Below are 11,818 nucleotides of genomic sequence, written 5' to 3'. Positions count from 1 at the left end.
ATTTGTGCTAAACCTATTAAAAAAAACACTCTAAATGTATTATAATACCTATAAAATACACAACATTCAGACAGATGCACACATGAAAACAAACCTATCAGACTTAACACCATAAAGCATAACACAATCTGAAAGTATTGTGAATTTAAAGGGGCCATATACTTTTTTCCTACGATTTCTTTCTCTCTATGGAGCACTTTTGTTAGCCAAGATGTTTTGTTTGAAAAACAGTAAATTTTTGTTTTTATGACCATTTTACCTTCTTTTACGTGTTTGTAAGTGTTGTTGATGTGTCAATCTAATATAAAACATTAACTTTTGGCCTTTTTGGAGGATGTTTTAATAGTATATATGTAATTCCATTTCTCCTGATAAAACCCCTTTAAATGATTTAGCTGAAAGAAAATGTGAATAATGCACTGAGAGAGTGTCGCTACACAACTGGGTATAGCCATCAAATTAAATACTAAATTTAGTTTAAAAAGTGCCTTTAAATTAATTTAAAAAAAAATCCTTTTCATTCTAACATTAAAGTTGACTCAAATTGTATACTTATCAACAAATCAAGTTAGTACAGACTCTGAACCAGTCAGAGTGCAGTGATGTTTTTTTGTGGCCGGTGTTCTCAGTGAATCCGTGGTCCTGATCTGTCGTTGGTGACTGTGGGCCGGAGCTTCACGGTGGCAAAAGGATTTGATCCTCTAGAATAAAAGAAGAAGAAAAGGTCATTACTTAATTGCCACTAAATTCCGAATTTATCACATTTACACCAAAATTCTCGTGATCGTAATGTAAAAAAAAAAAAAAAAAAGACTACTTAATTGTGACTTAATTCATGGTGATTCTCATAGTTTTTTTTTTTTACATTAATAATACTATTTTATTTTAATCAGTATTTTACTGAAATACTCCCTCTATGTATGAATACACATACATAATATACATTTACATTACTTGTCATGAAACTAATTTCACAAATTTTATACTCTTCTGTTGAAAATGAAAACGTGTGTAATACCTGGGGAAAAGAGGGTGCCCTGGTGGTTGTCCATGAGTAGTTGGCCTCTGCGGACATGGAAAAGGGTTTACAATGGCACTCAAATTGACACAAAATATGACAGGGTGCGTTCACACTTGTAGTTCGGGTTCGTGTGTCTGTGTGTGTGTGAGATGGAGGGATTCCTGACGCTGTTTTGACTCCTTTACGCATTTTATAAGCTCTTCACGAGTTCTCAGCTGGTCAAAATACCATTATATGTATCTACGCACATACAACGAGTGCATTTATCCCAGCAAACAGCATTAATTTGGGTGTTCGGTAAGTTCTGTCGCGAAATATACGTCATAAAAGCCGACCAATCAATGTATCCCAATGCCTTTAGGTTCGGTGATAAAAATGCCAATGTGAATGCTAAGCAGACCAGGACCAAGTGAACCAAGCAAACCAAACTATAAGTGTGAACACATCCTGATACATTTAGTCCTGGTTCGCTTAACGTTCACACTTTCATTTTTAACACGGAGCTTAAAGATAACATACAAAAACAAAAAAGGCATATATTTATGTTTTATGGCGTATATTTTGCGTCTGAACTTACCGAACATCCAAAACATTGCTGTGTTCTGGGATAAAAGCACGCGTTGTATGTGCGTAGATACATATAATGGTATTTTGACCAGCTGAAAACTCGTGAAGAGCTTATAAAATGTGTAAAGGAGTCAAAACAGCGACAGGAATCCCTCCGTCACACACACACACACACACACAGATCTGCTGTGAGGAGATGTGGTTCTGATGCCTGTACCGATCTGTGATGGGTAACATCACGACTATGATGAGAAAAAACAGATACGCTTGAGCATTCTGCCCTTTTTAGGGTCTCATCTTCCTGTGTTTGGTTCGTTCACATGTCTTTGGTCCGTGATGCGTTCATATTTCAGTCGAACCGCACCAGAGTTTGTTAGGAAGCGGAGCGAGGCCCATCTTTTCAGTGTCTCGGTCCTCTTGTTTGATGCACCAGGGTTCAGATGGCAGCGTTCACGTTTATTCAAATGAACCGCACTAACAGAGCACAAGAGTTAGTTTTAGTGGAACCAAACTTGACAAGTGCGAAACACCCTGAGACATCACCAACTTTAACCAAGAAAAAGTCAATTGAGAGTTTCAACAAGAACCTGAATCTGAATGAATCGGCAAAAAAAAAAATAAAAAAAAAAAAAAAAAAAAAATTTAACTAACAGCGTATTCCATGAAAATTCACTTTGGTTTCCGATGCCTATGTTTCTGTTGTATGAACTATTATCTAACATAAAATTAACCTAGCATGCAAAGAAGGTAGTTTTAAACGCATCAAAAATTTCATGTCATGAATTTAAAATTTTGGTGACATTTTGACATTACATAAAAAAAAAAATCTGGAAAACTACAGTGTGGATTTGGCCTAGCAATCACCTCTGAGGTTGATTCGGTCTTTCTCTCGGGGAGAGGAGAGTGCAGAAGGGTTGGAGCAGGAAGCGCGAGTTCATTCATATTTTTGTGCTCTACTTTGCTCTCAAAATGAGACTCCGCCCTCCTGTCAGGGAGAGGGGATATCGGTCGAATGTCAGCCGATCCACGGCGGAGTGGTGCGGCTGGGGGCGGGATCTCATGGTAGGTTTTCTGGCTGGTCTTGGCCTCGTTGTTAGACTCCGCCTTCTTTTCGGGGAGGGGAGAGTTTGAGCGAAGATCCGCCGACGCACGACGCATAGGCACCGATGGGGACGGGCTGTCACTGTAGCTCTGGGTGTCCGAATGCTCTGATTGGCTGGCTGGCTCCAGGAGGTTGTTCATGCTGTGGCTTCGGTGCGACGTACTACTGAAAACGTAAAGACGTTAATCTCAAATTTGAACGATTTATAAAGTAGTTACAATTTAATACTCAAGTTTACCTTGAGCCCAAAGGTACAAAGTCTTCAACGGATGCCACGTAGGCAGCAGGAAACCAACCTTGACTAAAAAGAAACAAGAAAAACAAGACTAAGTAGTTTCCAGCGACTTGACTTAGCCATGGTGCTGACGGTAGACGCTCTCACCGGAGGCTTGAGTCGTGGCGGCCGTACAGCCAACCGTTGCGTGGTTCTGGGATGAGCACGGTCAGCACGTCGCCACGGGAGAACGGCAGCAGGACCGGGTTGGATGAAGCGGGGTGGGACACGATGGCCCTCATGGAGCGCCCGCCTCCCAGACCCAGAGACTCTCCTACAGAGCTGGAGCGGGAACGACTGGGGAGAGGAGACGGGGCTGGGAAGAGGTGTAGACAGAAGAACATTTAAACCACTCATTGAGACCCCAAGGGTTTTAATAACTTGAAAAATATACATTTTATTTGAACATACAGTAATTGGGGGGTCCCTGGGATCTTAAATATTAACACAAGTCAATCTCAACAGACCATTAGGACCAATTTAACTCCACTTTTAAACATACACTCTTGAACTTCCCCACCGCCATTTTGAAGTTTATTTGGACAGTATACTCAATATGTACAACACAATTGGGAGGCTTAATTTAGCCCCAACCCCACACAACGCTAGTGTATGATGTTGGAGTTGTTTTGACTTTTAACCACGTAATACTTGTAGCTACCTTTTTTTTTTTTACCCAGATACAGTATATTTTTCATTTTCAGCCTAAGCATCTCTATATAATGAGGTTTTAAATAATAAATCGGCTCCATTGCGGATTCGAACAAGTTCTATTTAAACACGTTTCAATAGTTTCGCCAGTAGTGGGCACTCGTCCAACGTAAGCAATGACGTGCAAACGACGGAGGGAAGAGCATAAAAAAATTGGGACTTAAATGCAGCTACAGTTCTAACATGAGCAGCACTGAGTCTCCAGACCTCTAGAGGGCACTCTGCCCAGCGGCTCACGGCCCATTTCTCGGTCTCCAGTCTGCAGCAGAGAGCCCAGAGAACTCTTCAACTGCAAGAAACATCAAGACAGACATCGATCTTAGTGTCGCCAGATTTCTAAACAACACTCAACAAGCGCAAAATAAGAGTAAAAATTGTTTTTGCAGAGTAAATGGAAAGTAATTTATGGGACCCTTCGTGGACCCTTTCCCCATTTCTGGGGTTCTCAGAAGTGGAAGTTGTCATCGATGGGTAAACGTCTATAGAGCTGGTAAGTCCCGCCCCTTCCGCTTACCCCGCTGGACCTCTAGGTTGAAAAATCGTCAATGCAAGTGAATGAGAGAAAATAATTATTTTCTAATCCCGTTTGAATTTTGCAATGAATGTGAACATATGTTGTCTGTGAATTTTTTATATAATTTTTCGTGTAAAGAATGCTACAATTTACCGGGCAGAATTTTCATACGGTTTGACTTTGTGTGAGAGCACTTTGTGGACTACAACTCTTTGCTGCTTTCGACGCGTTTGATATACGTCACCACCACTAGCACACGGATCCCGCTAAACATGCCTTTGTTTGAATGGTGACATTTGGGTACAAAACACACAGGCATCTCGATCTAATTCCTTAGATTATCGCACCGTGATTTGTGGAGGGAAAATGTGTTATGCGGTGACGTCACATATGCGACGTGAAGTCTTTCTCGTTATGTCTATTCCACAACTGCTAGCCAAAGAATCATACAATATACTGTCCAACTCGTTACATGAGAAATTATATATATATAAAAAAAAAAATCACAGACAACATATGTTCACATTCATGGCACAATTCAAACGGGATCAGAAAATAATTATTTTCTCTCATTCACTTGCATTGACGCTTTTTCAACCTAGAGGTCCACTTGGAGTTTTACGGATGGGCGGGACTTACCAGCTCTATAGTGATGAACAGAAACTACAACAAATATAATTTTTGTGTTCCCATTTGCTCCAATAGCAAAAAAAAAAAAAAAAATCCACATTAGGGTTTCTTTACATTCCAAAAGAAGAAAAAAATTGTATTATAACAGAAAAGTGATAAATATGAACATTATTTAACAAAAAAATAAATATAAAACTACTTTAAAAAAACTGGAAATGCATCATCACAGTCTGTGTAAATGGTCCATTAGCAATGGAAACAACATACATTATACGATACTTTATTAAATATTGATAGTATATTAAAAAAAAATCCCCAAAAGGTGACACATTCTTCTGATTATTTTTTTGCGAGTTGACATTTTACAGAAAATCAACATAAAATTGACCATTTACTTACAAGTTCAATCCATCGATGTACATTAGGTAACACTTTATTTTAGTGTCCTTGTTACATTAGTTACATGTACTTACTATAGCAAAAACAGTTAATTATGCATAATTACATGCAACTAAAACCAAATCCTAATCCTACCCTAACCCTATAGTAAGTACATGTAGTTCATTAATATTACTCTACTTAAATATATAATTGCACTCTAACAATGACACCTAAAAATAAAGTGTAACCCATTATTCCAAGTAAACACAATAGGCCTATTTATCTTTATAATCTTTTAGTAGAATGAAAAAAAAAACCTCTATTTGTGTGCTGCAAACAGCATTTCATTACTTTTAAGTAATGCAAAACACAATTTCATGGCTTGTAAATTCACCCACAATGAACAGATGTGATAAAAAAGGTAATTTTGGACTCTGTACGCCACACAAAGCTACCCATCTGTTTCATTATGTGATTGTGGAAATGTCTGCGCTCGGCAGTTAGCCGAAAAGTGGGGGAATATGGAGTATTTACTCCTCATTCCCAGCATTCCAGTGTCACCTGAGCTTCTTGATCTGATGGAGTGGGCGTTCGAGGTCTGGAGCTTCTGCTCTCACTGACTCTTTCTTTCCATCCATCTGCTCTCTGCTGGAGAGAGACTCCCGTCTGTCAACACATGGAGAAATGGTTGTGCAGTCAGTGGGCTGATAAGCTTTGGAAGGAACTGGAAAGAGGATCTGTATGACTGAGTGGACACTGCTAATGAACTCCAGAGGAAAGCAGCTGTACCTTGTTGATAAGGTATAGTAGTGACTGTGTAAGTCCGCAATGCTTTTCAGCCAGAAAACGATACCTCCTTTCCTCCTCTTTGAGGATTTCATGCTGGCTCTGCCTCAGGTACTGCATGTACTCGCTGCCCTCCTGCAAACACACAAACACAAGAACTGAGACACAGAATAGCTCCAAAACCTACCCTTCACTCGCATTGCGAAAAAGTTAAGCTCGACTTTGTCATATTGCCAAAGGTAGTTTTCGCTCATGTTGCCTAAATTCGTCATTTGTTATTGAAAATCAATGACTCCCGGTTGATTTTGCTACAAAACAGTGTGAACAACCCTTAAGACAACATCCAAACACAAAGCAGACTTCGTTCATTGCTAACTCTTTACCTTACAAACACTACACAAATAGGAAGTACACAAGATTCAACTGAGCAATAGAGTTTGACATTAGAATGTTGCTAACCTAAAACCTCCCTATTGGACTCAACTGAGATTGTTCGTTAGAGCATTGAGTGGTCAGCTTAGCAATATGCTAATTTCAGACTCCTCTGGACTCAACTGAGATTGTTCGTTAAAGCATTGAGTGGTCAGCTTAGAAATATGCTAATGTCAGACTCCTCTGGACTCAACTGAGATTGTTCGTTAGAGAATTGAGTGGTCAGCTTAGCGAAATGCTAATGTCAGACTCCTCTGGACTCAACTGAGATTGTTCGTTAGAGCATTGAGTGGTCAGCTTAGCAATATGCTAATGTCAGACTCTTCTGGACTCAACTGAGATTGTTCGTTAGAGCATTGAGTGGTCAGCTTAGCAATATGCTAATGTCAGACTCCTCTGGACTCAACTGAGATTGTTCGTTAGAGCATTGAGTGGTCAGCTTAGCAATATGCTAATGTCAGACTCCTCTGGACTCAACTGAGATTGTTCGTTAGAGCATTGAGTGGTCAGCTTAGCAATATGCTAATGTCAGACTCTTCTGGACTCAACTGAGATTGTTCGTTAGAGCATTGAGTGGTCAGCTTAGCAATATGCTAATGTCAGACTCCTCTGGACTCAACTGAGATTGTTCGTTAGAGCATTGAGTGGTCAGCTTAGCAATATGCTAATGTCAGACTCCTCTGGACTCAACTGAGATTGTTCGTTAGAGCATTGAGTGGTCAGCTTAGCAATATGCTAATGTCAGACTCTTCTGGACTCAACTGAGATTGTTCGTTAGAGCATTGAGTGGTCAGCTTAGCAATATGCTAATGTCAGACTCCTCTGGACTCAACTGAGATTGTTCATTAGAGCATTGAGTGGTCAGCTTAGCAATATGCTAATTTCAGACTCCTCTGGACTCAACTGAGATTGTTCGTTAAAGCATTGAGTGGTCAGCTTAGAAATATGCTAATGTCAGACTCTTCTGGACTCAACTGAGATTGTTCGTTAGAGAATTGAGTGGTCAGCTTAGCGAAATGCTAATGTCAGACTCCTCTGGACTCAACTGAGATTGTTCGTTAGAGCATTGAGTGGTCAGCTTAGCAATATGCTAATGTCAGACTCTTCTGGACTCCACTGAGATTGTTCGTTAGAGCATTGAGTGGTCAGCTTAGCAATATGCTAATGTCAGACTCCTCTGGACTCAACTGAGATTGTTCGTTAAAGCATTGAGTGGTCAGCTTAGCGAAATGCTAATGTCAGACTCTTCTGGACTCAACTGAGATTGTTTGTTAGAGCATTGAGTGGTCAGCTTAGCAATATGCTAATGTCAGACTCTTCTGGACTCAACTGAGATTGTTCGTTAAAGCATTGAGTGGTCAGCTTAGCGAAATGCTAATGTCAGACTCTTCTGGACTCAACTGAGATTGTTCGTTAAAGCATTGAGTGGTCAGCTTAGCAATATGCTAATGTCAGACTCTTCTGGACTCAACTGAGATTGTTCGTTAGAGCATTGAGTGGTCAGCTTAGCAATATGCTAATGTCGGACTCTTCTGGACTCAACTGAGATTGTTCGTTAGAGCATTGAGTGGTCAGCTTAGCAATATGCTAATGTCAGACTCTTCTGGACTCAACTGAGATTGTTCGTTAGAGCATTGAGTGGTCAGCTTAGCAATATGCTAATGTCAGACTCCTCTGGACTCAACTGAGATTGTTCGTTAGAGCATTGAGTGGTCAGCTTAGCAATATGCTAATGTCGGACTCTTCTGGACTCAACTGAAATTGTTCGTTAGAGCATTGAGTGGTCAGCTTAGCGATATGCTAATGTCAGACTCCTTTGGACTCAACTGAGATTGTTCGTTAGAGCATTGAGTGGTCAGCTTAGCAATATGCTAATGTCAGACTCTTCTGGACTCAACTGAGATTTAGAGTTTGTTAGAGTACTGAGATTTTAGCTTAGCAACATGTTAACTGCACACTATTGGAATCAGTTGAGATTGTTAAGAGTTTGTTAGAACATTAAGTTGTTAGCTTAGCAACAAGCTAAACCAAAAATTCAAAAACCAAATTAACATCAACCCACAAATGAACACAAACTTGAGGTCTTACCAGTGAGTCTCTGAACGCACCCCGTCTCAGCTGTCGCTCCAGAGCTGCAGCCTGATTCCTCACCTCCAATTCATACACTCTACGACTGCCCTACACACACACACACACAACACATCAGCTCAAATATACACACACACACACATACATCTCAATAGATGGTTCAGACTCACTTCAATGTATTCTTCATCCAGTTTCACGTTCTTGTCCATGGCCTGCAGAACCTCCACATGGAACCAGCGGAACTGGACCAGCAAACAGACAGTAAAGTTGGAGACGGCTGCTGAATCCAATCAGACAGAAAGACTTGAATTTTGAACTTACCACTCCCTCGACTTCAGCCGTCAGCTTCCGCTGGGTCTCTGATATCTGAATCAACACGTCACCTGAGAAACAAACAAATACATTCATTCAATAATTCATTAAGAATACATATTTAATAAGTGCAGAAATGGAAGAGTAGGTTTTTGTGAACGATGTTAATATCATACAGTATCATTGATTGGAGACTGTTGTGTTTGTTCTGCTGCAAAATACAAAAGAAGATATTTTGAAGAATGTTTTTTAACTGTTTTTGCCCATAAAATGAAAGTCAATGGGGTCCAAAAATGTTGTTTTGGACCCCATTGACTTTCAATGTATGGACAAAAAATAAAAACACTAAAATATTTCTCAAAATATCCTCTTTTGTGTTCCTCAGAATAAAAAATAATAATGATATGAGGGTGAGTAAAGGATTTTAATGACTTTATTAAAGAAATATATTAAATATTACAGTGATTCAATTGAACTGGTTATAATTCTTGTAAGTTAATTAATGAATCATTCTTTTATTATGATTTTTGGTTAATTATAATTATGATTTATTATTTATTACAAATATGTATAATTATACCTAATTATATTAGTTCATTTTAAGTCCCAACATTTATCATGTAGCTTGTCCCAAAAAAAACATGATACTTTTTAGTCTTTTTTTTTATTAACGTGCATCGTAATGATGAGTGTAACGTGCTGAGGTGAATCAATGAATTTGAAGGGGTGAAAGAATGAGACCATGCATCAATAATGTATGTCTCAATGCTCACATAGACACCTGATCTCGAACACACACACACAATCGCACACACACCTGTCTTTTCCTGTCACATGCAGGTTGATACGCCTGTAGTAATTTTGAAAGATATTTACTCTTTATTTATTTTATTCATGCTGTTCCATCTTTAAGCCCCTACATTTTGTGTTCTGATGCTCATCATGCCATGGCGCTCTGCGTGTACGACGAATGAAAACTCATTACATGGGCAGTGAGCCGAGGGTTTCGCTGAGCCAAATCTTGTGTTTTATGACAGAGGAGAGGAAGCATCTGCCACTGGACACCATTTGCTGAAACATCTATTGTCTGAAGGACAAACAAGCTCTGATACAGCCAGAAAGTACAGATAGAAACTCTATGGACATCTTGCTGCACAATCTGCCCAACTGGCATTGATTTAGAGACACAAAAACACACTCATCTTGAGTCTTACCAAGTGATCTGGATGACAATGTGTTGAGAGCTTGCTCGCCCATCTTAGCAAGAGCGCTGAAGTAGGCCTCACTTGTCAGAGTCAAAGCTTCGATGTACACACATACACAAAAGTATAGTAAATTTAGACCGTTTTTTCAGCATTCCCTGATGATAATAACAGCTAAAACCAGCCTGTGGTGGTTTGCTGGTTTTCCAGCCTGGTCAAGTTGGTTTTTGGCTGGTCTTTAGTCTACACAACTAATAAAGTGTCCTCTAAAACCATAAAAACAGACCAGACAAACGAAGTAGCCTAACCAGACTGGGAGACTAGCTAACCACTATACCGTAGGCTGGTTTAAACAGGGTTTTAAGCAGGGTTGCCATTTTATTATGTCTTTCAACGTATTTTAAAACACAACATTTAACAAAACAAAAAACAAAAACCAAAGCAACCCAAAAGAAAACAAAAACCCCCAAAAGAAAACAAAACAACCCAAAAGAAAACAAAAAACCCCAAAAGAAAACAGAAAGAACCCATAACAAAACACAAATCAAAACATCAATACCTTCAATAAAAAGTTCAATACACTTTCAGGAGTCTATTTGAAAACACACACAATATGCTCACCTTGAAAAGCGTTGATGTAGCTGTTCCCTAAAGTAACCAGCTTTTGCAAGCCGGGATTAAACTGATCCATGAGGTTCTGAATAACCCAAACAACACCATCATACTGTCAATATCCGTGCTGGGGTATTATTAAATATAAGTAAGTGATGATGTACAGTTAATTAATATCTCTAAATAACAGCATCAATGATCAGCTGTCTGTACAGTTTCCTGCTCAATACACGGCTAATAAATAAGTTACATAAAATATTGAGGTTTAATTAAAAATGATTTCATAATGTGATAAAAGACTGAAGAGTGATTCGAGAGACACGACACTAGCTCACATACGTTTAAAATCGGTGTCCTGGGAAAATTATTGATTATACATTTTAGTGCTTTTCATTTACAAAATATCGACCACAGAACGTCACGACTGACCAATCACAATCGAGTATTTCAGAGAGCCGTGTAATAATGTTAATAATTAATGAGCATTCTCATTTGATCCCAACTTAAATGAGAGAAACAGAAGACTCACATTATAAACACTCAAAGTTGATCTATGCAGAAGGTCACTGTTCGCACCAGACATCATGTTTCTGTTGGAAAATACACACGTAACGCGACGCAAAGCAACAATGAACATGTACAATCAACTCCTGAGGAGAATAGCGAAAACATTGACAGAGAAACACTGAAGAGACTGCTTTACGTACCTGTGACGGTGAAAGTTTTCACGCTGTAGTTATTCTGTGTGACGACACTGTCCTTATGTCTGTAATGGCTTTTTTCAGGTCCTCGTTAATGCCTATTATAGGGCGAGAGAGGGCGAGTAAGAGAGAGAGGAGTCCACATCTGATACGGCCTGAAGTTTTGAATTATTTACCTGTCCCATGACAGAACATGGAGATGGCCGGGCAGGAGATACACACTTTAACTGAGAGAACAGCTGTAGAAGTGACACTTCATCTGCTTGAAGTGCCCTAAAGAGACACTCCACTACAGCCAGAAGCAGGTAAAACAGCTACTCAACATATGCTCAATAATTATTGCTGGTTTCCTGAAACTATGTGACTAAAAGCTTTTACATGCTCATATTGAATAAAATGACATGCTACTTGTCTTGTTTTTTTGGGATATATAAGAATAATTTTAAATAATACAAAAAAAAAATAAGACTCTTACAGTTTTACAG

At 39.2% G+C, this 11,818-nt stretch overlaps 1 protein-coding gene across 2 annotated transcripts; it reads right to left on the bottom strand.

Moving 5' to 3' along the window:
- Positions 1-450: 450 nt before the first annotated feature.
- On the bottom strand, positions 451-11,431 carry baiap2l2b (BAR/IMD domain containing adaptor protein 2 like 2b). 2 transcript variants are annotated; one of them, XM_056269670.1, is made up of 15 exons: positions 11,340-11,431; positions 11,162-11,222; positions 10,642-10,717; positions 10,033-10,119; positions 8,828-8,889; positions 8,677-8,748; positions 8,507-8,596; positions 5,990-6,121; positions 5,762-5,866; positions 3,883-3,964; positions 3,073-3,280; positions 2,929-2,991; positions 2,453-2,855; positions 1,019-1,065; positions 451-701 (listed from the first exon to the last, which is right to left on the bottom strand). In XM_056269670.1, the coding sequence occupies exons 2-15, from the start codon at positions 11,216-11,218 to the stop codon at positions 626-628; spliced, it is 1,560 nt and encodes a 519-aa protein (XP_056125645.1). In that variant the 5' UTR covers positions 11,219-11,222; positions 11,340-11,431; the 3' UTR covers positions 451-625. The 2 variants fall into 2 exon arrangements, with proteins under 2 accessions (XP_056125645.1, XP_056125646.1); XM_056269671.1 differs by having other exon boundaries at positions 2,453-2,852.
- Positions 11,432-11,818: the final 387 nt, after the last annotated feature.

Source organism: Rhinichthys klamathensis, unplaced genomic scaffold (genome assembly GCF_029890125.1).
Source record: "Rhinichthys klamathensis goyatoka isolate OS25496 unplaced genomic scaffold, OSU_Roscu_1.1 h1tg000289l_1, whole genome shotgun sequence".
Classification (NCBI taxonomy): Eukaryota; Metazoa; Chordata; class Actinopteri; order Cypriniformes; family Leuciscidae; genus Rhinichthys; species Rhinichthys klamathensis.
This window is presented reverse-complemented; position numbering and strand designations above follow the sequence as displayed.

What these genes read in the sequence shown, in the direction of transcription:
- baiap2l2b (XM_056269670.1), bottom strand. Translation starts at nt 11,218, where the DNA reads ATGATGTCTGGTGCGAACAGTGACCTTCTGCATAGATCAACTTTGAGT. An exon ending in GTGCGTTCAGAGACTCACTG is followed by an intron (nt 6,122 to 8,506) that starts GTAAGACCTCAA and finishes GTGTGTTTGCAG; the next exon opens with GAGGGCAGCGAGTACATGCA. An exon ending in CGCCACGACTCAAGCCTCCG is followed by an intron (nt 2,992 to 3,072) that starts GTGAGAGCGTCT and finishes GTTTCTTTTTAG; the next exon opens with TCAAGGTTGGTTTCCTGCTG.